General features: G+C 27.7%; 2 protein-coding genes across 2 annotated transcripts; both read right to left on the bottom strand.

Annotated features, from left to right (window-relative positions):
• Positions 1–384: 384 nt before the first annotated feature.
• Positions 385–12,076, bottom strand: LOC118645978 (circadian clock-controlled protein daywake-like). The gene is made up of 3 exons (XM_036288096.1): positions 11,870–12,076; positions 3,120–3,485; positions 385–842 (listed from the first exon to the last, which is right to left on the bottom strand). Exons 1-3 carry the CDS (start codon positions 11,925–11,927, stop codon positions 532–534), a joined length of 735 nt encoding a protein of 244 aa, XP_036143989.1. The 5' UTR covers positions 11,928–12,076; the 3' UTR covers positions 385–531.
• A 1,985-nt stretch (positions 12,077–14,061) lies between these two features.
• LOC105838060 lies at positions 14,062–16,714 on the bottom strand. The gene is made up of 3 exons (XM_012683340.3): positions 16,504–16,714; positions 14,882–15,247; positions 14,062–14,479 (listed from the first exon to the last, which is right to left on the bottom strand). Exons 1-3 carry the CDS (start codon positions 16,559–16,561, stop codon positions 14,169–14,171), a joined length of 735 nt encoding a protein of 244 aa, XP_012538794.1. The 5' UTR covers positions 16,562–16,714; the 3' UTR covers positions 14,062–14,168.
• Between the last annotated feature and the right edge of the window lie 9,340 nt (positions 16,715–26,054).

Below are 26,054 nucleotides of genomic sequence, written 5' to 3'. Positions count from 1 at the left end.
TTAAAATCAGAATTTTCGGGTTCGCAAGGTTCCCTTGTCAGTTTGATGTTGCTGTAACACATAGGTTACGCCTAAATGTTCGCTGCAAACGCTCATGTTGCACCCAAATGTTTGCCGCGAACGTTCTGAATGTTCGGTGCAATGTTACGGACTACAGTCCACATATCGCGCCGGTGTTATGCGACGGTGTTGCAGTTACGATATTCTGTACGTAGTCTTAGCAAATTTACAATTTTAACACAAAAAATGCACAATTCGCATTTAAAATTAATAGAAAAAAGTTATTTTCACTTTAATTTTTATGTTATTAAAGTTTTTTTTCTGTTCTATTAACACAATTGTCGTTTAATAAATAAAATCGTTTTTAACACATTTTTATATTTATTTTTAAAGAAAAACAAAATTAAATAAATTAGATTTACGTATAATATAAAAAATGTACATTTTTAATATATATTGTTAAAACAAAGAGACTTAATTAACCTCAATTATTCTTATATTAAGTTTATTGTGTCAAGATATTTGTAGCAGTTAAGTGCGGTCAGGGAAGAGCTCCTCATAAGTAAAGTGTGTAACTATACGGTTGGAAACTGAGATGGTTTGTTTGGTGACTACTTCTTCCAAGAACGGCTTCAGTGTTCTAATAATCTCCTTTTGATTATTACCTAAAAAGTTCCTAACAATTTCATTTAATTGCTTTAATTGTGGCATCTGAATTTGGTCAAACTCCATGTTATATCCTTTGATGTCAAGATTTACTTTCATCTTTGATATGTATACGTATCTTTTGCCATTTTTGGTTACTATTTTCAAATCTGCGTTTACTTTTGCTCCTACATTATCTGCAAGATATAATTCAGTTATTTCAATGGAGATTACGGAATGTAAGGTTGCTGCTGAAATACCCAAGCCAAATAAGGCTCAGAACTAAATATAAGACCCACTTTTTTAAATTAAAAAACGCGTTTTAAGTGTTAAGCGTTTTATGCTTGCCTATATAGATTATATGTTTAAAGGAGTTCCTCTGCAAGCCCGACACAACAAGTGGTATAGGGATTCAAGTAAAGAAAAATATTCAAATAACCATTTTGTTGTCTTCTTTTTGTTTGCTTTATATGATCTAAAGTTAATGTTGGAGATCCGGATCTCCCGGTGCGCATTACAAGAGTCGATATCTATCCCCCTATATTCACTTTTGTTAGCTTACGTGTGGCAGCAATGATTCTTCAACTCGCGCTCCCCTGTATGCGTTTTCATTCCACTCGTCCTCGACATTAATAATGGTGAATATAAGAAAAAATTCGGCTATAAAATACTATCTTTATTACTGAAATAACTTTTTTTTAATTGAGAATAAACATTCTTTACTATTATACCATCTTTAGATAACTAAATGTAACAATTTGAATTTCATATTATATCACTAGTATACATTTACCAGTTCTATTAAACTAGCAGGACCAAATCAGCAAAATCAAATCTAATCTAGATTATTTAGCACTTATTTTGCACTAATTTACACCACTAATAAAAATTTTGTATTCCGTGTTGTATTAAAAAAAGTGCTGCTAGCTTAATATTCAACTAGCAGAACCATAAGAAAAAAAGAGAAAGAGAGAAAAACGAATACAAAAACTTAAAGAGCTGAATTTGCACTAATTTGCATCACCCCAAAAAATTGAATATATTAATCTATTCTGAGCTGAACAATCACAAAATGAATTCAGTTATTTTAAGCACAAGAATGAAGTACTCTTTCCCATGAGCCGAATTAGTCGCTGGTTGTATACATAACTTGGCATAATTTGCATCGCAAAAATATCAAGTTTCCGATTTTGTACCTCCGCTGTTCGTTCGAAACTACCCCCGACCCCTGTAGTTGAATATTAAGCTAGCAGCACCACGACTTATTTCAATATGGCACGGAGTACAAAATTTTTATTAGTGGTGCAAATTAGTGCAAAATAAGTGCTAAATAATCCAATAAATCAGATTTGATTTTGCTGATTTGGTCCTGCTAGCTTAATAGAGCTACATTTATCATACTTATGTGCTATATTACTTCGATTATTGTAAACTTTTTTTATTGTATCAATTATTTTACTTAAACAAGCAAGTGCATCAGTTTAAAAATTTAACAATACTTTTCTGGACAGTTACGATGTATTGTTGTAAAGTTTTACTAACTTCTGTTCATTATTTCTACGACAATAAAATTAAATAATATTTAATACGACAATAAAAATTTAAAAAAGTTAAAAATTTATTGATTTCCATAAGAGCCCGCGTTAATAAAATATATAATATCTAAATAACTAGCTGGTTCAGCTTTATAAAATTTTGACAGACAATTTATATCACTAATTTCTCTAAAGTTTCATGAAAATCTGTTCATTTTGATTTAGCAGCAGAACTCTCTTAAAAGATATGTCATAGGAAGTAGATAAAGAGAGGTTAAAGAATTAGAAACGGCAGCAACACGTACGTCTGTCTTGTTAGAATAAAAATTTGTAAGTAAATATATTTAAAAGAAAAATTATCTGCAAAATGTAATAAATATGCATTAATTTATTATAACATATTGCAATATTATTCAACTTTTTAACCATAAAAAATAATAAGCATATATGTCCGTTTTTTAGATAACCAATAATTATACTTTTTTTAGAAACAACAAAACAATATTAAGGCAAAATTAAGTATAATTAATATTTAATAGTAAAAGCAACCTTAAAGGTTTTATTATTAATAATTTTAAAATAAAGTAGTTTTTCTTTATGCTATTTCTAATTTATTTCTGATTCGGATCTCATTATATTTATAAGTATATAATAAAACAATGTCAAAGTTACAACAATTTTTCTGATGTATTTATAATTATTTTATATTCAATATTTTATATTTTATTTTGGTGAGCAATTAAAATCAAGATTTTCTTCTTGCTTAGATTATTTTAATATTTATTTCTTTAAGCAGAATTTTAATTTTAGAAAAGAAAATATATTAAGTGAGCCTTATTTGTCTCCAATTAACCCTATATTTTATATGTTTTATAATGCAACAAATATTATCTTTCAAATATTCTTATCTTATTATAATAAATTGATTGTTTTGTATACCTGAAGTAAAATAAACTTTTCCCTTCTGAATGATGGGCGTAGCCAATATACGTAGATCGATATCATATGTACCATTTATTTGAAGTTGTGTAAACAATAAATCAACATCAAAATGGAGCTTATCAATATCAAAATAAATAAAATGTATAATGTAATCACATAACCCCGTTATTTCAACATCTCTGAAATATATTTTGTTCTCGGGTGTATTAATAATTGTTAGTGTGTCAAGAAGAAGTGGATTATTTGATTCAATATATAGTTCCGGAATTCCATCACAAAGTTTATTCTTTAAATTTTCGACGTTGTTCATGATGCATTGATTAATATTAGGATCTCTGCGTCCACATACATGAATATAGGAAGCTGCAAGAATTATAAATTATCTTTGTTAACTTTTAATTTTATATAAAATTGATCAAATAAGTTAAATAAACTAATAATATAAAATGTATTTTAAAGAAAAGGGGGGTCTCATTTGTCTACATTCTTAGTTGTCTACAACTTCGTTTGCACACAAATTTTGCAAAGATACTCGATTGCTTACGTGACCAATTGCTAACATCCCGATTGCATACAGCTTCGTTTGCACACACAAAAATAATTAAAGTACAAAAGTACGATTGCACACACATGATATTATTTTACTCATACACGTTGCACACATGACATTATTACGCTCATACACATTGCACACATGATATTATTTTGCTCATGTACATTGCACACATGATATTAATAGGTTTATAGACTTGCACACATGATATTATTACGCTCATACACATTGCACACATGATATTATTTCGCTAATATACATTGCACACATGATATTAATACATTTATACACATTGCACACATGATATTAATACGTTCATACACATTTTACATATGATATTATTACGCTCAAACACATTGCACACATAACATTATTGCGCATATGCACATTGCACACATGATATCATTGCGCTCATACACTCTAGCAAAAACAAGGGAGTGAATCCCAGATATATCATGCGTGTAAAACCAAATGCGCACAGACCAAATGCGCACGGACCTGCTGTGTCCGTTTATTACTGTGCGCATCTAGGACGTGGTTGTCTCCTAGGTCTCCGTGTGTGTGTGTGTCTACGCTTCGTACTGTTCCACATGGATTTGCGACTTTCCATGCAAAACGAGGTATACTTTTCTTTTTATTTTTAATCTACTTTTATTTTTATTTTTAATATGATATATCTCAAAAATTAAACCAGTCAGCCCTATAAGATCTATACAATTGTTTATTTAGCACAAGAAATATTATCAGAAATCATTGTCAAATCAAGGCGCCCAATTGGAATTGTGTCTCTAGAGTGTACGACCGCAATGACATCATGTGCAATGTGCATATGCGCAATGTTATCATGTGTGCAATTTGTTAATATTGTTTCTTTAGCTTATGTATGCAATAATGTCATGTGTGCAATGTGTAGGAATGTGTTATTATCATGTGTGCAATGTGTATAAGCGAAATAATATCATGTGTGCAATATGCATGAGTGTAATCATGTCATGTGTGCAATGTGTATATGCACAATAATGTCATGTGTGCAATGTGTATGAGCGAAATAATATCATGTATGCAATATGCATGAGTGTAATCATGTCATGTGTGCAATGTGTATATGCGCAATAATGTCATGTGTGCAATGTGTTAATATTGTTTTTTATCTTATGTGTGCAATAATGTCATGTGTACAATGCGTACGAGCGTAATAATTTCATGTGTGCAACGTGTCTAAGGAAAATAATATCATATGTGCAATAGTACTTTTAAACCTTAATTATTTTCATGTGTGCAAACAAAGCTGTAGGCAATCGGGCATCTTTACAAAATTTATGTGCTAACAGAGCTGTAGGCAACTGGGAATATAAGCAATTAAAACCCACTTTACTTTAAAGGTATGCGATACAAAAATTTACAATACAATTGGTAAATTTATTTACAATTTTATGTTAAATAAAATAAAAATTTAGAATTATATGTTGCAAAATTTTTTGAAGGAGATAGATAAATAGAAATAGAAAGAGAAAGAAGGAAGAAGCTAAAATGTTAAGTTATAATCATTATTATCGCAGTACTCAAATAAAAACAGCAGATTAGTTTTTCAAGAATTTTATTTTGCTTTAAAAAAATAACTGAAAGAAAAAAAAGTAACTTATCAAAATGTCTCCTAATTATTATCTCATAGAAACAAAACAACTGTAGCCAAAAACTACGTCTGATACCTAAACTTTAGTTGCAAAATATGAATTACTATTATATTACATGTGATACCTATTTGATTTAGTTAAAGAAACTTAGTTATCTAACGCAATGTTTACCCAGTGAGTTTAACGGGAGAGGAATTCTAAAGATTCTATCAAAAAAAGTCTTTATCTTATAAATAATATCCATAAGTTATTTTGTAATAAGATATCTTTCAAAAAACTTATGTCTTAAAGGCTGCAGTTCACTTAATGCTACAAACGCTGCAAACCATTTTAACTTAATCGGGACAAAGAATTTTGAAAGAACAAATTAATCAATCAAAAAATGCTTCAAAGCGTTTATAGCATCAAGTAGATTCTAATCTAGATTGACAAAACTAGACGCTGTGTATCAAAATCACTATTATTGTGAATTGAAAATCAATTGAATTATCTAACGACACAAAGATTAAAGAAACCTTAAATTTTATGACTCAATTAAGGATTACATTGTAAAAATATTTAAAAATGTGTACATAGAAGCAGATAACTTATACAACCTATATCCAGATAGCCAAATATTTTGATGTTGCAGTCATGTTATCAACAATTGTTGCCGCAACTAATTCAGACTAACTAGTAAACAAGGTAATACAACATTATCTACTAAGTTAAACTCATATAAATTCTGTTTTTAACAACGACAAATTGATAGCAACATGTCATTAATGTTAGTATTAATTCGTTATTAATCATTTGTTGCTGTCATATTGTTGTTACATCGCAAACCATTGTACCATTATTAAGATCTGTAGATGAACGACAGGAGGGGAAGGAAGGTCTTCGCATGGCCATTTTGGGGTCACGAAGTATGATGAGTGTGTGTTGTACGAGAAGAGTAAGTGAGCAATAGTAGAAGTGGAAGATGGAAAAAGGTAGGGAAAAGTGGAATTGTATTATACGAAATATGTGTAATAATGCCAGGCTGTTGTGCGAAAAATCGTGCAGAATAAGGATTTCGTCTTTTTAGATTTTCTGCTGACGAAGAACGTAAACAAATTTGGATTAAACAGTGTGTTAAATATCCAAAAGGAGATTCGAGGTTATATGAGGTATTGAATCTGAGTAAATAATTTTGTAATACGATTATTCAAGTCTAAAACATAGTAGTAAAGAGTAAACAAATATCAAAAATTATTTATTTTAAATTAATTTTATTGAATTAAGTAGATATAATAGTTATCGAGACTTAGCAATTTTGTTATTGATATATTAAGTTATAAAATTATATAGTTGAATAGAGTATTCTTGAATACAATAATTATTTGTTGTTACAGTTTCATTTTGATGATTCTTAGTTTGAAAATAAACGACAGGATAGACAACGTAAATTAAAACCTAATACCATTCCTACAATTTTTACAAATAAAAGCATTAACGACGTTTTACAAGATAAAACTGAATCTTCTATAGGTGTTTTGCCTGAAGAAAATGTAATTGATCGTAAGTAAATATTGTTTTAGTTTTTTATTTTGTCATTTCTAATATCTCAATCATAATCTTTTTTTTATAGAAATATTCAGCATAATAATCAATCTGTGCACGTAGATGCAGAAACTCAAACTAAAGTATGTAACAATGGTGCATTTAATACTATACAATTTTTTGATGAAGATGAAACAATCAGACAAGCTAATAAAATTAAATATTTAAAAAAGATATTAATTGAAACAATAAAAAAAATAATAAACTTGCATTAAAATTTAAAAGAGAAAAACTGTTAAGATTAAACCACAACAAAGTACACAAAAATTATAGAAATAAATATGCAGCATTGTTAAAAAGAGTACAAAAAATACCATTTACGAAAGACTTTGAATTACGGTTATCTAATCGACGATCAAATTGGTCTCCACAATGCTTGAAATTGGCTATGCAAATAAGATATACTGATAAGTAATTAGTTTCCTTAGTAATTGTTTATTTATTAATAAAAAATAACATTAAATAATGAATTCTTATGGCTTATTATTTTTTTGTTTTCAGTTGGATAGAAAGCATATTCATTTTTAAAAAGGAATTTGAAATTACCGTTGCCATCCTATTCCACTTTATGTAGACATATCACTCAACTAGATTTCAGTCTTGGCGTACTAGAAAATGTGATTTCCTTGAATGAAAAAAAAGAAAAGAAACTCATACATCTTCACATCAATCAGACTGTGTACTTTTAATGGATGAAATGGATATTTGCAAAACGTTGGAATACTATGTTAGCACAGATAATACAAAGCATTAAATAAATGTAGATTAAATAGGTGTACATTAAAAAAATGTACATTATACAAATGTACATTAAATAAATGTACATCGTAAGGGTTTACATGACATTTATAGCAGATTAGGAAACAACCAACACATGATAAGCATCATAAAGAATGAGTTATAATTTGTGAAAACAACTTTATATATTAAATTATGTCGCCTATTTATACTCATTGAAGATAGACGATACAAAAAAATAAAAATTTTAATTATTTTTTTATGTAACAACTAATCACTTATCACGTTATGAATCGCCTTACTAAATACAAAAATATCATTTTAAAGACTTTTATTATGAAATAATTATTAATTAAACGTAACGCATAAAATGTACGTATTTCTAATCAGCAAAAATTACAATGTCCATACATTTACTTACTATGTATCTCTATTTTTACTGGCAGATTTTAGAGGGGAAGGGGGTGAGGTTTACTCGTCCTTTTTAAATTAAAACAAATTAGTCTTACTAGGTCCGTTTAAAGCCGATTAATGCCGTTGCTCGTACGTGAATCAAGTTATTACGCATCGGATTCAATGTGTTCAAACTGCCCGATGTTTGATATACAATATTCGGCAAAAAATTTTATTAAAATCTCCTTTTCCCCCAATTATCGACGTTAGGATCCGCTAGTGCAAATACTCATAAAACTATACCTCTTACTGTAACAGTATAACCTATTTAATTTTGATTTATAAATATAATAATTTAAAAATAAAGTGTTACATAGTACAGTCTAAGGGGGCATATACGTTTAGAGCCACAAAAAAGATACATTCTTTATGAATTTTTTTTAGAGCTAAAAAGCAAACTATAAAAATGGGACTTTTGGCATAATAAAGTACACCTTTTTTAATTCTTATACAAATTTTATTACAACGATTTTGTTGAAAAATTTCTCTCTCCCTTTCATTGCCATGTAGTCAGCCAAGCATAATTCCGCGATGACAATGATTTCTCCTTCCTTGTTTAACCGGAATACAAAAACCAAACGGCATCTCAAAAAAGAGTAAATTTTCTTATCGTATCCAATTTAAAAAATTCGAGTTTTTTTATATCCTTTTTAACAAACAAAAATTATTTTTTTGCCAAAAATTGGCACTTTAACTTTAAAAATCCGCCATTTTGTTTAAAATTTAAATTTTAAAAATCGGATACGACAATGACAAGAAAATTTACTCTTCTTTAAGATGCCGTTTAGTGTTTGTATTTCAGTTAAACAAAGAAGGAGAAATCATTGAATCACCGCGAAATAATGCATGGCTGACTACATGACAATGGAGAAGAGGGGATTTTTCCAAAAGTTATAGTAATAAAATTTTTATGAAAAACTACAAAAGGTGAACTTTATTACGCAAAAAGTCCTGTTGTTATTGTTTGCTTCTTGACTTTGAAAAAAAATCATGAAGGATATCTTCCTTTTTGTGGCTCCAAACGTATATACTCTCTTAAATAAAAAAAAATATATTTACATTTTGATAATTATTATATAATATTAAAATATAACAAATTAAAATATAGATTTGTAGATTATGTAGTTGAACGCAATATTACTCATTTCTTATCTTCAAAAAATAGCAGAAAAGTTCAAAAAATAATACAATAAGTAGCAGCAAAAGCTATTAAGTAAGCAGTTCGTATTTTGAAAAATACTAAACTTTTTGAAGGAATGATTTCATTCAATAACAAGACAAAGTTTCATTAATGCTTACGCATATTAATAACATTACGATTGAAATTGCTAATGATAACAACTACTTTTTATGAAATTTATTTTTTAATATGCGTTACTACTTAATGAGCAGCACATCTTACACGAAAATATCTAAATAATTTATAATTCATTTTCCTTTAACTTATTCTGTTCAGAAATTTAAAGGACGCATATGCATAAGAAGGTTTCTATGTAGTTGTGTACATTCGTACATGATGAATACCGAGGACATTGACCGACTCCTCGACGCGACTCACGTCTGATCTTGCATTGTTTGACCCAATTTCTCTTGACGACGCTACAGACAGTCATATTTTCATTCATTCTTTCTGAGACGAGCGTTGGAGTAAGACGCTCATTGAGATTACAATACATACGTATTGTAAAAGGCTTTCGTTACGTGCCACGTATCTCGTGCAAATTGGTTGCACATCCAAGCAGAGACGTATCAACGGCCAAGTACACTGCATAATCAGTTCCTGCAGACCCTACCGCGGCTTGCAGAAAGATAGAGTTCGTATTCAATTCCTGCAGTCACCACGGCAAGCAGAAAGAGTGAGAGAGAGAGAGAGAGACGTACTCGATACCATACTACGGCCTACCGAGAGAAAGAGTGAGAGAGAGGGACATATTCGACCCTAAATTCTACGGCCTGCTGAGAGAGAGAGACCAGGAGATCGAGCTCCAGGTACACGGAACCTCTGTAGAGTGATTTCAGTTGAGTTCTTGAGAGTGATTTCATCCTGCTTCGGTACTAGCACGACGGCTAACCGACAGGACAGAACTCAACTCAGAGGTTTCCGTTTAGCTGTTCTATCCAGCAATTATTCAGTTACGTTTTCATGCCGTCGTTACTATCAGATGCATTACTATCAGATGCATTACTTTCTGAGTCATTAAACTAATGAGAGACATTTTACTTTAATATTAAATATTTATTATTCAAAGTTTCTATAACTTTCTTTGCATATGCGTCAATTCTCTAGAAATACTGTTGATGTAATATTATTTTCATCCCGGCTTTATTTGCGACAAAGATCATTCACGTGCTTTATTAAAAATTGTTGATGTAAAAATCTAAATCCTTGTATTGTTCCATAATTTTCATTATGCTTATTATTCACAAATAATACTACTTATTCATTTGTAAATCTTACCATTAATTTTATTGCATAAAGCTCACTGTATGAAACGCATGATTATTAATGTGACTAACCGTTGAATTTTATTGTATGAATAATTTTGTAATCTACTAACTTAAATAATTTCTTATTGTTGTGTATTCTTATATGTATGTCATTCTATATGTGTGTAATTTTATATGTGTTATTCATTATATTTGTTATGAAAGTCCGTCTCTACCAAAATTGTCATAGATTAATTAATATTCTGCCAATAATTATTTTGTAATAATTAAAATTTCCTGCCATCTTTAATTGATTCTGTTATCATTTTCGTCCGGCGTGCTTGTTTATTAAACATATTCTGACAGCTAAATATTTTTATATTAGCTAAATATTATATTAAGAAAAAAGTTTATAGTAAGTAGAAATCGAGACTTGAGAAATAGATATCTTATTGTTAGTATTCTTTTATAGATGTCATTTATATGATTTCTTTTTTCCTATAAAATCGACGCATTACAGAACTTATTGTCATTATGTTACCTTCAAAATGATGTTATTGGATGTCCAACTCTCGAACGTAAATATTTAAAGAAATCTTTAATTTTTCACTGGATAGTTACTATACTGTATTTATGTAAGTACATCGAACTGATATAAATACCTTAGCATATTTGAATAATTTCGATAGTTAAAGATATTCATATTATTACTAGATTTATGTGACTGTATTGTATGAGACGTACACATTTTGCTACTTTGTGAATTAAATGCAAAAATACAGGTCGTTTTCTTGTAACTTACAAATTTGTGGTTACAACAAACACAGTTCAGCAAACTATGCTTAGCTACGAAAAATTTTTTTTTTGTTTTCTGAGTTTTGCAGTTGAAAAATAATGAGCTCTTTATGTATAATGCAAAAAAAATTTACATACTGCAATGTACGCATATTGTGATAAAATACACACATATGTTAGCAGATCAGCAACAGATTTTCTTAGAAATTCACACCAAATTAGCATTTATTATTTAATGATTTATTATTTCAGCAATATGCTTACTATTTGCTAGCAGAACCTGCTCATTTTGAATTTGATAGCAGATTAATGGCAGAAATTGAGCAGAATCTGAATGTGTAGATTGATGATAACAAAAATCGAATAGAAATCGCAGAGCTTGCTCAATTACTGTCAGTTTCTTGGCATAGTATTATTAGCAAGCATTGCCAGATTTTTGATGGCAATTCGTCGACATCTTCTAATATTAAAGACTCTGTGTGCAATATTTAATGATTGATAGACACTTGGTATGATCCGCTTTCGACAAACTTGGCTATCTGGATATATAGGTCTTATTTACTTACGTATTTCTGCTGTAACATGTACTGTTATAAACGCAAAAATAAAGACTGTGGCAAACATTTTTTTCTTAAACAACAGCGGTATTTTTTCCAAACTTCTTAAAATTATAAAATTCGATTGCTTAGAAGAAAGTTATACTATGATCTTAATAACCGACGATATGTGTTAAGACTGATCTATTCGTATAAACGTGGTTGTATATATAGCCTGTTGCATGTTGATTTAATCTTCGGTATTTATCTTCTCTTTCTTCTGTCTAATAATGATTCCAAGGCCAAGAAAATGACATTAACTACATATATGTGCATATTTATACTAGTACTTTTTGTAATTACTAAATAAAAATTTGACATATTTTACATATATAAAATGGATAAATACTATTATTCTTACAAGTTAAATAAAAATATTTAATAGAATAAAAAAATTTAATTAAAAATGTCATTAACTAATATTACATTCGTAACTTAATTGTAAGAAAACTAATCTATAAAAATATGCTGAAATATTTTCCTTTAAAGAAAGGTAATTTTTGTATTAAACATATAATTGTATTAAATTTAATTTTTAGAGTCATTTTTATGTTAATCTTGTGACTCAATTTTGTTGTAAAAAAAGTGTTTGTTCTTCTTAGATTATAACGATGGAAACGTAAGAAAGAAGAAGAAAGAAAAAATATAATACAATAAAATTCAATTTTAATTCTCTCTTTTTTATATAAAAATATTTGCAAAATATTTGTAAAATATGTATATATTATCATTAAATAATATTAAATAGAGTTACACACATATGTATTGTTAAAGATAAGCTGCATAAATTTTATAACGGTATAAATTGTAACACTATTAAATTACATTATATTTAATATCTAATATATCACTAATACACTGCAATAGTGATTGAAATAATAGTTAATTTTTAAGTATATAATTCAAGAATCTATATTTTGCACATTTTGAGAAAAATGCATATAGTAATGTTGCATTTACAGTTTGTGATGTGTGCAACATTTTTTTTACGTGTAATATTAACAGCAAAGTATATTTTTATGCATTTAAAATTTATTAATCTACAAAATAATTAACTTCTTACTTATTCCTTAGTTCTTTAAAATTCATTATTTATTATATCTTTGAGTTATGCCTGTGTTACATAAACGCTTAGTCTGTACAATGAATCATACAGAATCTATTTCCACGATTTATTAAAGAGACAAAATAAAATTAAAAATTAAAAATTAAAAAAATTAAAAATTAAAAAAAGTAAAAATTATAAAATTTTTAAACATAAAGAAAACGATTTTAATTGGCTTATCAGTGCATGACGTTATATTTCACTACCTAAGAGACAATCACGTATAACGCTCTGTTTTTTAATGTTTATAATTGTCACATTACGATCATTATTAAAATAATTTCAATCATCTGAAATTTAATAATCTATAATCTATAAATAAATTAGACTTGGAATTAATTAAGACAGATTCTTTAAGTTTGCCGAAGATAAGTATATTTATGGTTTAGAAGTATTTCATGATGAATTAACAATACAATGCCTCTGAACTTTAAAAGAATAAAAGCAACTTTGTAAGTACAATGCATATACTTTTTGTGTTGAAATAATAATTTCTTTGAAATTATATGCAAGACACCATATCATATCTTATGCAAGACACCCTGTATATGTTACAGACAGAAAATTATGAAAACTCAGGGATAAATTAGGTTGTAGGTTATGTCTTTGCTAAACGTAAAAGTTTTTTTCTTGTCATTTAATCTTCGGGTTCGACAAAAAATAATTGACTCGGTGTAAGTAGTGCTTTTACATTTTGGTACAAAACACCATTTACAAGTTTTTTATAAAGCTTATCTTTTTTTAGATAAATTGATACTTTCACAGTAAACTTAAATTAGTGAAGTGTAACGTTACATTATACATTTGAACAGACCGCGTTATTCTGAATTGTTTTCGGCATTTTCAAATTATGCAATATTTTAATATTTATTTTCTCGTTCTATTTGCATTAAAAGATTTTAAAAACAAGAAATTACAATAAAAATTATATATAAACTGTTAAATATAATTTTTGTTAAAAATTATGCAAATTCTTTAATATCGTTTAATAAATAAAAGCGCATTTAATTTATTTCTATATTTAAAGGAAAACATAACTGAATGAATTAGATTCAAGTATAATATTAAAAAGTATATTTTTAATATATATTTTTAAAACAAAGGAAATTGATTAGTAAAAAATACTCTTATATTAAGTATCTTGTGTCAGAATATTTATAGCAATTATGTGCGATTAGGGAAGAGCTCCTCATAAGTAAAGTGTGTAACTATGCGATTGGAAAATTCGATGACTATTTTGGTGATTGTCTCTTCCAAAAACGGCTTAACTGTTCTAAGAACCTCCTTTTGATTATTACCTAAAAAGTTGCTAACAATTTGATTTATTTGGTCTAATTCTGAGGTCTGACTTTGTTCAAACTCCATGTTATATCCTTTGATGTCAAGATTTACTTTCATCTTTGATATGTATACGTATCTTTTGTCATTTTTGGTTACTATCTTCAAATCTGCGTTTACTTTTGCTCCTACATTATCTGCAAGATATAATTTAGTTATTTCGATGGAAATTAACGATTATAAGATTGCTGCTCAGTTGGAATATCTGAGCCGAACAAGGCTCGGCACTAAATGTAAAACCCACTTTAAATTTAAAACAGCATTTATGCCTAGAACTTTGACTATATAAATATACTTATATAGTCAAAGGTCTAGAGTATATGCTTAAAAGATATGTTAAAACAAAAATTTGTAAAGTATATATAAGCTATATTTAAAAGAAAAATTCTCTACAAAATTTAATAAATATATACTATTTTATTATAACATATTGCAATGTCTTATTTGACTCAAGTTAACCTATTTTGAATCTTTTATATTGCAACAAGTGTTATCTTTTAAATATTATTTTATTGTAATAAATTAATTATTTTACATACCTGTAGTAAAATAAACTTTCGCCTTCTGAGCGATGGGCGTAACCAATATACGTAAATTGATATCATATGTGCCATTTATTTGAATTTGTTTAAATGATAAATCAACATCGAAATGGAGCTTATCGATATCAAAATCAAGGGAGTTTATGATGTAATCACATAGCCCCGTTACTTCAATATCTTCAAAATATATTTTATTTTCGGGTGTATCAAAAATTACTACTTTGTCAAGAAGAAGTGGATTGTTTGATCCAATATTTAGTTCCGGCATCCCATCACAGATTTTATTCTTTAAATTTTTGACGTTGTCCATGATGCATTGGTTAATATTAGGATCTTTGCGTCCGCATACATGAATGTAAGAGGCTGTAAGAATTATAAATTATCTTTGTTAACTTTTAATTTTATATGAAATTGATCAAATAAGTTAAATAAAATAACAATATGAAATGTACTTTAAAGAAATGCGATACAAAAATTCACAATACAATTAGTGAATTTATTTATAACTTAATGTTAAATTAAATAGAAATTTATAATTAAATGCAATATAAATTACAAATTTTTGGGAAAAAGATAGCTAGATAGATAAATAGATAGATAGATAGATGAATAGATAAATAGATCGATAGATAGATAGGTAGATAGATAGATAGATAAATAGATAGATAAATGGATAGATAGAAAAATAGATAGAAAGAGAGAGCAAGAGAGAGAGAGAGAAAAAAAACTAAAAACTAAAATGTTATTTTATAATCATTAATATTAGAATACTTATTAATAAAACCAGCAGTTTAATTTTTCAAAGATTTATTCTGCTTCAAAATTACATAATTACTAAAAATTACATATTTACTAAAAAAGAAAAATCAATTCATCAAAACGTATCTCCTAATTATTATTTCACAGAAAAAATAGCTGCCGTAACTAAAAGCTACGTGTGTTATTTAAACTTTAGTCACAAAATATGGACTGCTATTATTTTACCTGTGATACTTATTTGATTTAGTTGAAGAAACTTAGCTGTACAGTAAGTTTAATGAAAGGTAAGACTCTTTAGAAGGACATTATCAAAAAAATTTTTTTATAAATGTAAACGTACGCACGTTGTGGTAAAAACAAGCATGTATGTACATATATATATATATGTATGTATATGTATGTATATAATATATTTATATATTTTTATTTACTTATACCTTAGCAAAATGCACGCAATATGTTAGCAGATCAGTAATAGATTTTTGTAGAACTTGATAATAAATTGGCATCCATTATTTCAACAATTACTATTTGCTAGCAGAGCCTGCTCACTTGAATTTAATAACAGATTAATAGCAGAAATTGAGCAGAATCTGCCTGTGCAGATTGAACAAACTCGATTTTTGCTAATAAAAATCGAGTAAAAATCGCAAATCTTGCTCAATTACAGCTGCCAATTTTTTGGTATAGCATTAGCAAGCGTTGTCACATTTTTGATGGCAATTTGTCGACATATTCTAATATTAAAGACTCTGTGTACACTATTTAATGGTTGATAGACACTTGGTATGATCTACTTTAAACAGATTTAGTTATCTGGATATATGTATATGTATGATATAAATGTCTCATTTACTTACGTATTTCTGCGGTAACATGTACTGTCATAAGCGCAAAAATAAAGATTGCGACAAACATGTTTTTAAGACAACAGCGGTATTTCTAGCAAACTTCTTAAAATAATGAAAACTATAAAAACTTAATTTGTTTCAGAAAATAGTTATACTATGATCTTAATAACAGGAAGATATGTATTAAGACTGATATACTCGTTTAAACATTCTTATATAAAGCTTGAAACAAGTTGATTTAATCTGTAGTATTTATCCTCTCTTATTCCTTTCTGATGATGATTCATTCCAAGGCTAAGAAAAACTCATTAATTACATATTTATATTAGTATCTTTCTGTAATTATTACATAAAAATTTTTATTATATTTGACATATGTAAAATAAATAAATATTTTTATTCTTACAAGTTAAATAAAAATATTTAAAAATAAAAACCTATGAAGAAATATCTATTAAATGTTATTACATTTGTAACTGAATTGTAAGAGAATTAGTTAATAAAAATTTTTTTTAAGACAAGATAATTTTTGCATTACACATAATTATATTAAATTTAATCTTGAGAGTTATTTATATGTCTTTAGACGTCATTCGTATGTGAAACTCGTGAATCAATTCTGTTGTAAAAAAAGTTGTTTTTCTTAAATTATAACTATGGAAAAGTAAGAGAAAAAAGGAAAGAGGTATATACAATAAAATATAAATTTAATTTTCTCAATTTTTTATAATAAAATATTAGCAAAATATGTATACAGTACTATTTAATAATATATTAAATAGAGTTACACACATATGTATTCCTAAAGGTAAGCTGCATAAATTTTATAACAGTATAAATTTGTGCACTATTTAAATTGTATTTTATTTAATATCTAATATGTCACTAATACGTTATAATAGTAAGTAGTGATTAAAATAAATAATTAATTTTTATGTATCTAATTCAAGAATCTATAGTTTGCATATGTTGACAAAAAAGCATATATTGACAAATATGCAGTTTGTAATGTGTACAACATTGCTTTTACGTGTAATATTAACCGCAGTCGTATATATTTTTATTATTTAAAATTCATTATTCTACGGAATAATTAACTTCCTATTTAGTCTTTTAATGCTCCAGAATTCATTATTTATTATAATATCTTGAGTTATGCCTGTTACATAAACGGTTAGTCTGTACAATGAATCATACAAAATATTATTTTGTCGAAACTTTCCATATGTAGAGACTAAAATAACAAGGCATACTTTTTAATCTATATTTTTAATGTAATCTATATTTTTAATGTACATATAATAATGTTTATATGTTATCAATGTTAAATTTAAAAAAATTTTAGATATTATCAGTATCAAAGACATATAAAAAGAGTATTCAGTTAAATTCCACTACGTATTGCAATTATCTGTTCAAGATTTTAATCTTAGTTCTTCTTCCTCTCATTACTTATTGATATTTTACATTTATACTACCTTGAATGAATATACATTTCTGCTACAAAAAAATGTTGTATGAAAAAATATTTATAGCTATGAAGCATGAAAAGTTATCTAATATTAGTGATTTTAGTTAAATTTGTATCCAAACTTAAACGGATAAAATAAACACGCTTGCAAAGAAATGTCAAGGTTAATCTTGATTAAAAGTCATTATCATATAAACGATGCATTGTGCATACTTACACAATTCATACATTACTTCTTCCTAATAATTGACATGAGTTAATGAATAGACGGCTGACAAAAAAGATAATTATTATTTAATTATGTTTTTTGTATAAGTATCATAAATTATATATTATTACATTAGAAAATAGAAAATTAAATACTTTTTTACCTAAAATAAGAAAAAAAAATTTTAAAGTATTAAAATATTCTAATTCTAGCGATTAGTCTGTTTTATTGATTAAACACCATATATATTTAAAATAAAATAGTAAGTTTCAAGTACAGTCTTTTTGAATCACAAAAAATTGTAGTTTTTTTCCAGAATTATATACAATAAAGCAGGGAAGAGTCAGTAATTCATACGACAAACAAAAGAATTTGAAAATTAGTTTTTTATTATCGACTTTCTTACAGAAAAGACACTCAAATGTTGAGTACTTACACACAAATTTAAAGGTTACCATTTAACTGCAAGAATTTGTTCATAAATTTGAATATAAACGCTTGAATTTTAAGTATTTACACTAGTTACGTTCAGAAAATACATTAGTTGCACAACAGTTTTAAGTAATTCTCTAATGTAATTGATCTAAATTTAAAGACCTAACAGTAAAAATTAATAATCACTGGCCGCTCACTGATCGCTGTGTTTTTTGAACGCAGTGAATGAAAATTGAATGTTTACCGTCAAACATTTGAGTATGTATGTACACTTAATGACCAAACGTTTACACTCAAATTTAGCCAAACAACTTAAAAATTTAAAAGTTTACTCTCAACATTTGAATATGACAAATGAATTTTGATTGATTGCTCTAGTTTACACCGAACACTTGGTACGCGTATCAAGTAGTGAATTTAAGCTGATCAGCCAATGATTAAACACATTCACTAGTTATTTACTATTTGATTCGCGTACCAAGTGCTCGGTGTAAACTAGGTCATTGATTTGATTAATAAACGAATAAACTTTTGAAGTTAGTCTCAAAATTAAGCTATTCTCGAAACTCTTGAGTTAACTCTCATAATTAAGTATATATTAATGTTTAAATATTGAATATTAACATCTACAAAAATTGCAGGACTTAGAAATAATTAAAATTTTTTAAATAAATGCAATAAAGATACAGTATTATAATTGTAATTTAATGAAATATGTTCTTAAATGTAAAAAACACTTAAAATATTTTTTTTAAATAACCAAAAACGTTAATATTTTTTAAATATTTACATATTTATTACAATCTTCTATTTTCATTATTTGTATCAATAGAAAAAGATTATTTAAGATCGCAAATTAAAATATATATGCTACAAATATATTGTGACAAAAATAATATTGTTGGGAATAGGATATCAATCAACGTGGACTCTTTCATACACACTGTAAACTGGTAATATATTTTAGTTATACAAAATTTTGAGCTCAGAATAATAAACGGTTACAAAACACGTTACTGTCCGAAAGATCGAGACGGATGTGTGTGCGCCATGTGTCGTCGCATGCGTATAACCCTTTTTCTTCTTGCCTCTCGCAGCTCCCTCTTACATTATCGGTATTACCGATTATCGATACATGGACATTGCTCTTAATCTCTCATTTGGACATGCATCGATCTCCCTCTTAATCTGAAATTGCAAAACTATTAATACAAAATAAATGCTTATCTAATGGTAAACCTTTAGTTAGGACATCAGCTTCCATATGTTCGGTGTAAGCATGCTGTACTTCTAGTCTTTTATTTTTAACTTCATCTCGGATAAAATAGTAGATTCTAATTATGTGCTTTGTTTTATTTTTGTTTATTTTTGTTATTCAAAGAGAATTCGTGAACCTCCGCAATTCGGAGAGAGCTTCCGAGAATGGAGGAAATATCAAAATAAAATTTTAAATTTTCTATTATTATGTACGACTTATATAGTCATATAAAGTTATATATGATTAGATCACATTTTTCGTAAAAGTGACCATGTCCGCTAGGATTGGATCAGATCGATATACTCACGTCTGATTGGATCTGATTAGATAGGGCCAATATTTTGATCAAACCAGATCTATGGATTAGATCTGAAGAGATCCCCCGGTGAAAATGTAAAATCGGAGCATAAGTCGAATGTAAATGGAGAGTAATAGAAGCGTTAACAAACATTCTACGAAGCGTAAATTGGAACAATGAAATGTAACCCAGACAGCACCAAATATCGTGCGAATATTCTACTCTCATACGGAATGTACTGTGATCGTACCGAATATACGTAAAACATTCATATAACATCTCAGTAGAAGGTCATTTTGGTATATCCTCAAGATACTCTTAGAATATAGCGACTGAACTTTGCAACTTCTACTGAATGTACTGAGATTATATCTAATATACTCAAAACGTCCGTAAAATATCTTATGATATATCTCATGTATATCTATCACATATTTCCAAAATATCCGCCTAATATCGAAAGTGAATCATGTCAACGCTATCTGTGATCTGTAACGTTACGCATTTTCGTCTGCCGTGTGACGCAGACACGTGGTAAAGTGTAGGGTGTGAACGTGCGAACACGAACTCACGGACAACGTGGTTTTCTCAGGAATTACGCCCAGATAACTCTGGTATGCACATAAGATATAATATAGTAACGTAAACTATAATAATATATATATATATATTATTTAGGTTATAACCTACAATTATCTGAGCATAATTTCCCAAAGCACCCCAGCGTATTCAACAGATATTACACTTCATTTCTCGCGATAGCTTCCTGTGATGTGCGAAATGATTAATTTCTCTTCTTCTTTCTTCTTGCTAATTCTGTATGTTTAATTCCTTGTTCCTTATTCCTCTCATTATGCATGAGCCCATATAATGCGAACATACTGTAGACATATTGTGAATATACTGAAGATATACTTTAGACATACGTATAACATTCTTGAGATATATTCGGTATATTTTCATAAACTGCCAGCGAAATTCTATGGGATAAGGCAACGCGGATATAGTACATTATGAGTATATACTCAGCATATCACAGACGTATCTCCAATATTATACAAATATTGCAATATACTTTCGCAATACTATCGTTCTCATAATCTACATGTGCTGTCTGGGAAAAGAAGTGTTAACGCTTCTTTTACATTTCATTGTTCCAATTTACGTTTCGTAGAATGTTTGTTAACGCTTCTATTACTCTCCCTTTACATTCGACTTATGCTCCGATTTTACATTTTCACCAGGGTCTAATCAGAGCCGTTCAGATCTCTTCCATTTTTTCCCGGGAAGCCACAGAAATTTTATTATTTATAGAGAAATAATAAAAATTGTGTAACGAAGACGATAAATCAACTTTTTCATCACGAGTGCGGAGAGTAGACCCACAAGCCGTAAATGAGTGCGTTTACCCACATAAAAGAGAAAAGCCGATCTAAACGTGTTACACACCGTACTTTTTGTTATCAGTGCGTTGAAGATGGTCCTTGAGTGTCCTTGGATCCTCACAAATAGGTTGGCTATCGTTAAGTTTCGCAAAAGCGACGAAGCGTCAGTAATTCTGCGAAAGTAACCGTATACATGTCACGAGATGACCATGACTTACGCCATTTATTAGAAGATAAAAACTGTATAATAATGTTAAGATATTGAAATCGGTGACTTTGCGCACGAAAAAGTGACACAGAAAAAACCATTTTCGATGCAGCGATAATAAAAAAAAAATATATATATATATATATAGGATGCGGCGCCACATATAGTAAATTTAGTAAGTTCGTTGCGTCTTAACCGTGAAATTGTGTTGTGACTGTGAGTAATAAAGTGTGATGTACGAGCGACGAGCTTAGTATATTTTCTTTCGCGGCGAGTGGAGTTGTTTGCGTGGATCAAAGCGAGCGAGCGAAGTGTGAGGTTCGTGAAAATATATGGAAAAGTGAGGAATATAACCCGGATCCCACAAATATTTATATAATACTTAAATATGCCAAGATCATAGTGTCAAGATATAAAATGTAAAATGTAAATAATCCAAAATGTGTGAATTGAAGTCTATTTCTATTGCAATTACATTGATATTTGCAATGATGGAATACTCATACATATTGCAGTATCTAATGATTTATTAACTGTGATATAATCTTTGAGGTAATAACTTTAATTTCTAGTTGAGAAACAAGTTGTGAACAGAATTATTCCGATAGTAATCAGTGCAGAAGAGTTAGCATAGAGTCATTAATACGAACGCGTCATGATGAGATGCAAGAAAGAGTTCAAAAATCAAGTGTTTACATAATTTATAAAAAAACTCGAAAAAAAATGAACAGGTTTTAAAAAGATGAATACGCTAATAAATACTTATTCAAAGGATAGAAAAGAAGCATTTTATATGAAAATTTAATAATTATAGATTTTCTAAAGATTAATATAGAAAAAAAGAAATAAGAAAGATATATGTTTAATATTGACATAATAAAATTATAAATACACGTTTTATTTTAAACATTATATTTTAATACTATAATTTGATTACAACGTACAATGTATACACATATTGTATCATTATTTTTTTCAAGTTTCTTGTACATAAATACATGTTAAATGCATATTCGCAGATCCTAATAACTTCTAGTACTCTAATTAAATCACATTTATTAAATTATATAATAAAATCTTGCAAAAATTTTAATTTACAATTATTTAAATATATTTGCAAAAATAAATGTATTGATTGTATAAAAATACGATTTAAAATATTAAATATTTGCGCAATTAATTTTGAAATAGTATTTTGGCACAACTATAACAACATGACGAATTGTTTTATGTTAGTAATATATTTGCAAAATTAAATTTTAAATATTGTTAAAAAATTAAAAAGTATTGTTAGCTGTGTTATGTATAAAATATTTAAGAATATAAATCATATAAATCACATGTTACAGAAATGCATAATTATTTCTAAATTATATAGAAATAGATATAGACTATATAAAATATTAATCAACATGGTAACATTTTAAATAAAGAATTAATTAATTTTTTAAATAATTAAATTTTTTTATTTTATATTTGTATTTACTTATATTCGATAAATATTACAAACTTTATTCTGACAACACTGCTGCGCAACTTATTATGAAGTTTTTCTCAACTTACATAATCCAATTATTGTGTAATATTTGCACAATATATATATGTATATATATTATCGAGACACGTATATATAATTCTCTTAAAACGATACAAAAGATTCCATCTAGAATAGTATAATCATAAATATAATTACGTGTACTAACATGAATTTATAAACTTGAAATAAACATGTTTTATTTATATTAAAGTAATCGATAATCTTGACATTTTATTAAAAAATGTTTTATTTAATAAATTTTCAGACTAAACTGTTAAAATATTGTATATAATTATGTAAATACAATACTTCTTATAGCATCATGTAATATAAGAAATATTAACATAATATTAACCGTAGAAAGGTAAACTTATTTTTTTTACTTTGAACGACATACTGGGTTATAAATGTACCTTGCTCTGCATTGAGCAGATGGACTGAAATCAATATTGTGCTATATAAATCTTTCTATTTTTTTATGACGAAGACGATGGTATAATTTACAATAATATTAATTAAATACATTAAAAATTAATTTGAACAAAGTAAAGTTTTAAAAAATTGCAAAAATTAATTTTTTTAAAAAATTTATTTTCGTCAATTTTTAAGGAATTTTGAAAAACCAAACAGTTTTGGAAAGATAAAAAATAGATCTAAAGAGGAATTTTAAATGTTGTTCAAAAAGTATAATTGTTTAGATAAATAAAAATTTTTTTTAATGACAGCTTAAAAAAAAGAATAAAGGCACAATTAATTTTTTATTTTGCTTTAAAATGTTTATTTTTTTTATTCACCATAAAGAAAATACATGTTATTAAAGTAAAAAGAATTATTGGAATATTTCTATGATTTTAGTTAAGCAATTTTTGATGCAAAATGCCACTAATTCAAAGTCAATATATGTGAACACATTTACTATTCCAAGATGCAGATGAACAACACAAAAAAAGTTGCTAATGCGAAGAAATACAATGTTTTGTATAGCGGTATCAGAACGAAATGTAAACGGCTGACTGGAGTATAAACGTACCCTATTTCCACTTTACACTTTATGATGCTTAGAAGCTAATGGCACATTGACACCAATTAATGTCTCTTTCTACTCCTAAGATTTTAAATCGAATTGTAATCGGTATCCCAAGTCATTTCCTTCATCTGCTAAATTAGGAGGTAAATTTAAATTTGCGCTGGGGTACAAAACTACTCCGGTATGATGTTCTAGGGTTGAAGTAATATTAATATTATAATAAAAAATACATTATTTTGTGACACATGCAAGAGAATATATGTAGAGAAAAAGCATCAAATTTGGAATACCACTTAATTTGTTTTTAAATTATACTTTTTAAACAACACCTAGAAAAATGAGTATAAATATATGAATATAAATTAGAAAGTGTCTTTTATTAAATGGTATAATAATTTTTGTAATACTGTTTTATACGTTTTAATAATTCATGTTTTTGCAAGATATTGAAAAGGGCATCTAACAAAATATCAGTTAAAATTAAAATATGGTTAAAATGTTAACATTTAAAATTAAAAAATATTATTTATACAATTATTTACACAAGTTATTTTTATAAAATATTTACAAGCTAATGTACATATGAAAATTTCTAAAAGCCTTTTATTTTAATGTAAAACATTGCGGTTTTTTGTCGATTATATAAAATCTTATGTTGTTTCGCAAGACGCTACTATGTTTAAAAATTAGATAAAGGTAGATTTGTTTTAGTAAATTTTCTTATTAAAAAAGCCATATAAATATATAAACTGTAAGTTTTTATTTCTTTCATTATCTGGATTATGTTTTTATTGAATTTAATTTATTTAATTATGTTTTAGTATTTGTACAGTGCAATGTTTACATTTCTAATTTCACAAAAATATTCTAATTAATGCACACACAGTAACTTTATGTTTAAGATGGTTTTTGCAGTACTTTGAAGTCACAAAGGCAATTGTTGTTATTAGTGTAAAATATGCATGATTTAGTATGTAAAAATCAGCATACATTTTAATTAATTATTACGTAAGATTTTTTCCATTGAACCGTCGCTATAAACTGAAAATATCAGAGTGGTATCACAAATTTAACTAGAATTGAAATCATATATTTGGCAACATTGCGATTTGGCCATCGGAGCGTCTGGTGTATCGTCATAACCAAACTGGTAGTGCAAGCAAACAGCCTCGACGCAGTCATTCTGAAACGAAGAATGGTAGGACACGAAAATGATAGGACATGCGCCTTGTGCGCCAGTTGACGCGTGCGACCTTGTCAAGCAGCCATTCAAAACGTTCGCCATGACTCTCGGGACGTGTCAAAAGTTGCCGAAAGTTTGTCAAAATTTTTGTTTTATTTATATACGGTACGGTTAATTAATTTAGTGACGTGTCAGTATTTTTAGAAATTTTATTGCATCGATTAAACAGTTCTTTATTCGTTTATCTAGTCGAGAAGTATGAACATATTCCATGAATGTGCAATCTGATTCTCTTTTTCCTATTATTACCATATAAAATTGGCAAAGTTTTCGGACATATATCTTCGAAACCAATTGATAAAAAAGTCTGAAATTTTATAGACACATTCTAGAATCATTATTTCTTCATTCTAGAATCAAACCTTTCATTTAATATCTTTTTTCTGGACTATCTATATTTAACATAAATGCAAGAACCCCCTTAAAACTGTACTACAAGATAAATATATAGAAAAGAGTATAAACAAACGTTTTAGACACCTACAAACAT

The sequence above is a fragment of the Monomorium pharaonis genome, chromosome 6 (genome assembly GCF_013373865.1).
Source record: "Monomorium pharaonis isolate MP-MQ-018 chromosome 6, ASM1337386v2, whole genome shotgun sequence".
In the NCBI taxonomy this organism is placed as follows: Eukaryota; Metazoa; Arthropoda; class Insecta; order Hymenoptera; family Formicidae; genus Monomorium; species Monomorium pharaonis.
This window is presented reverse-complemented; position numbering and strand designations above follow the sequence as displayed.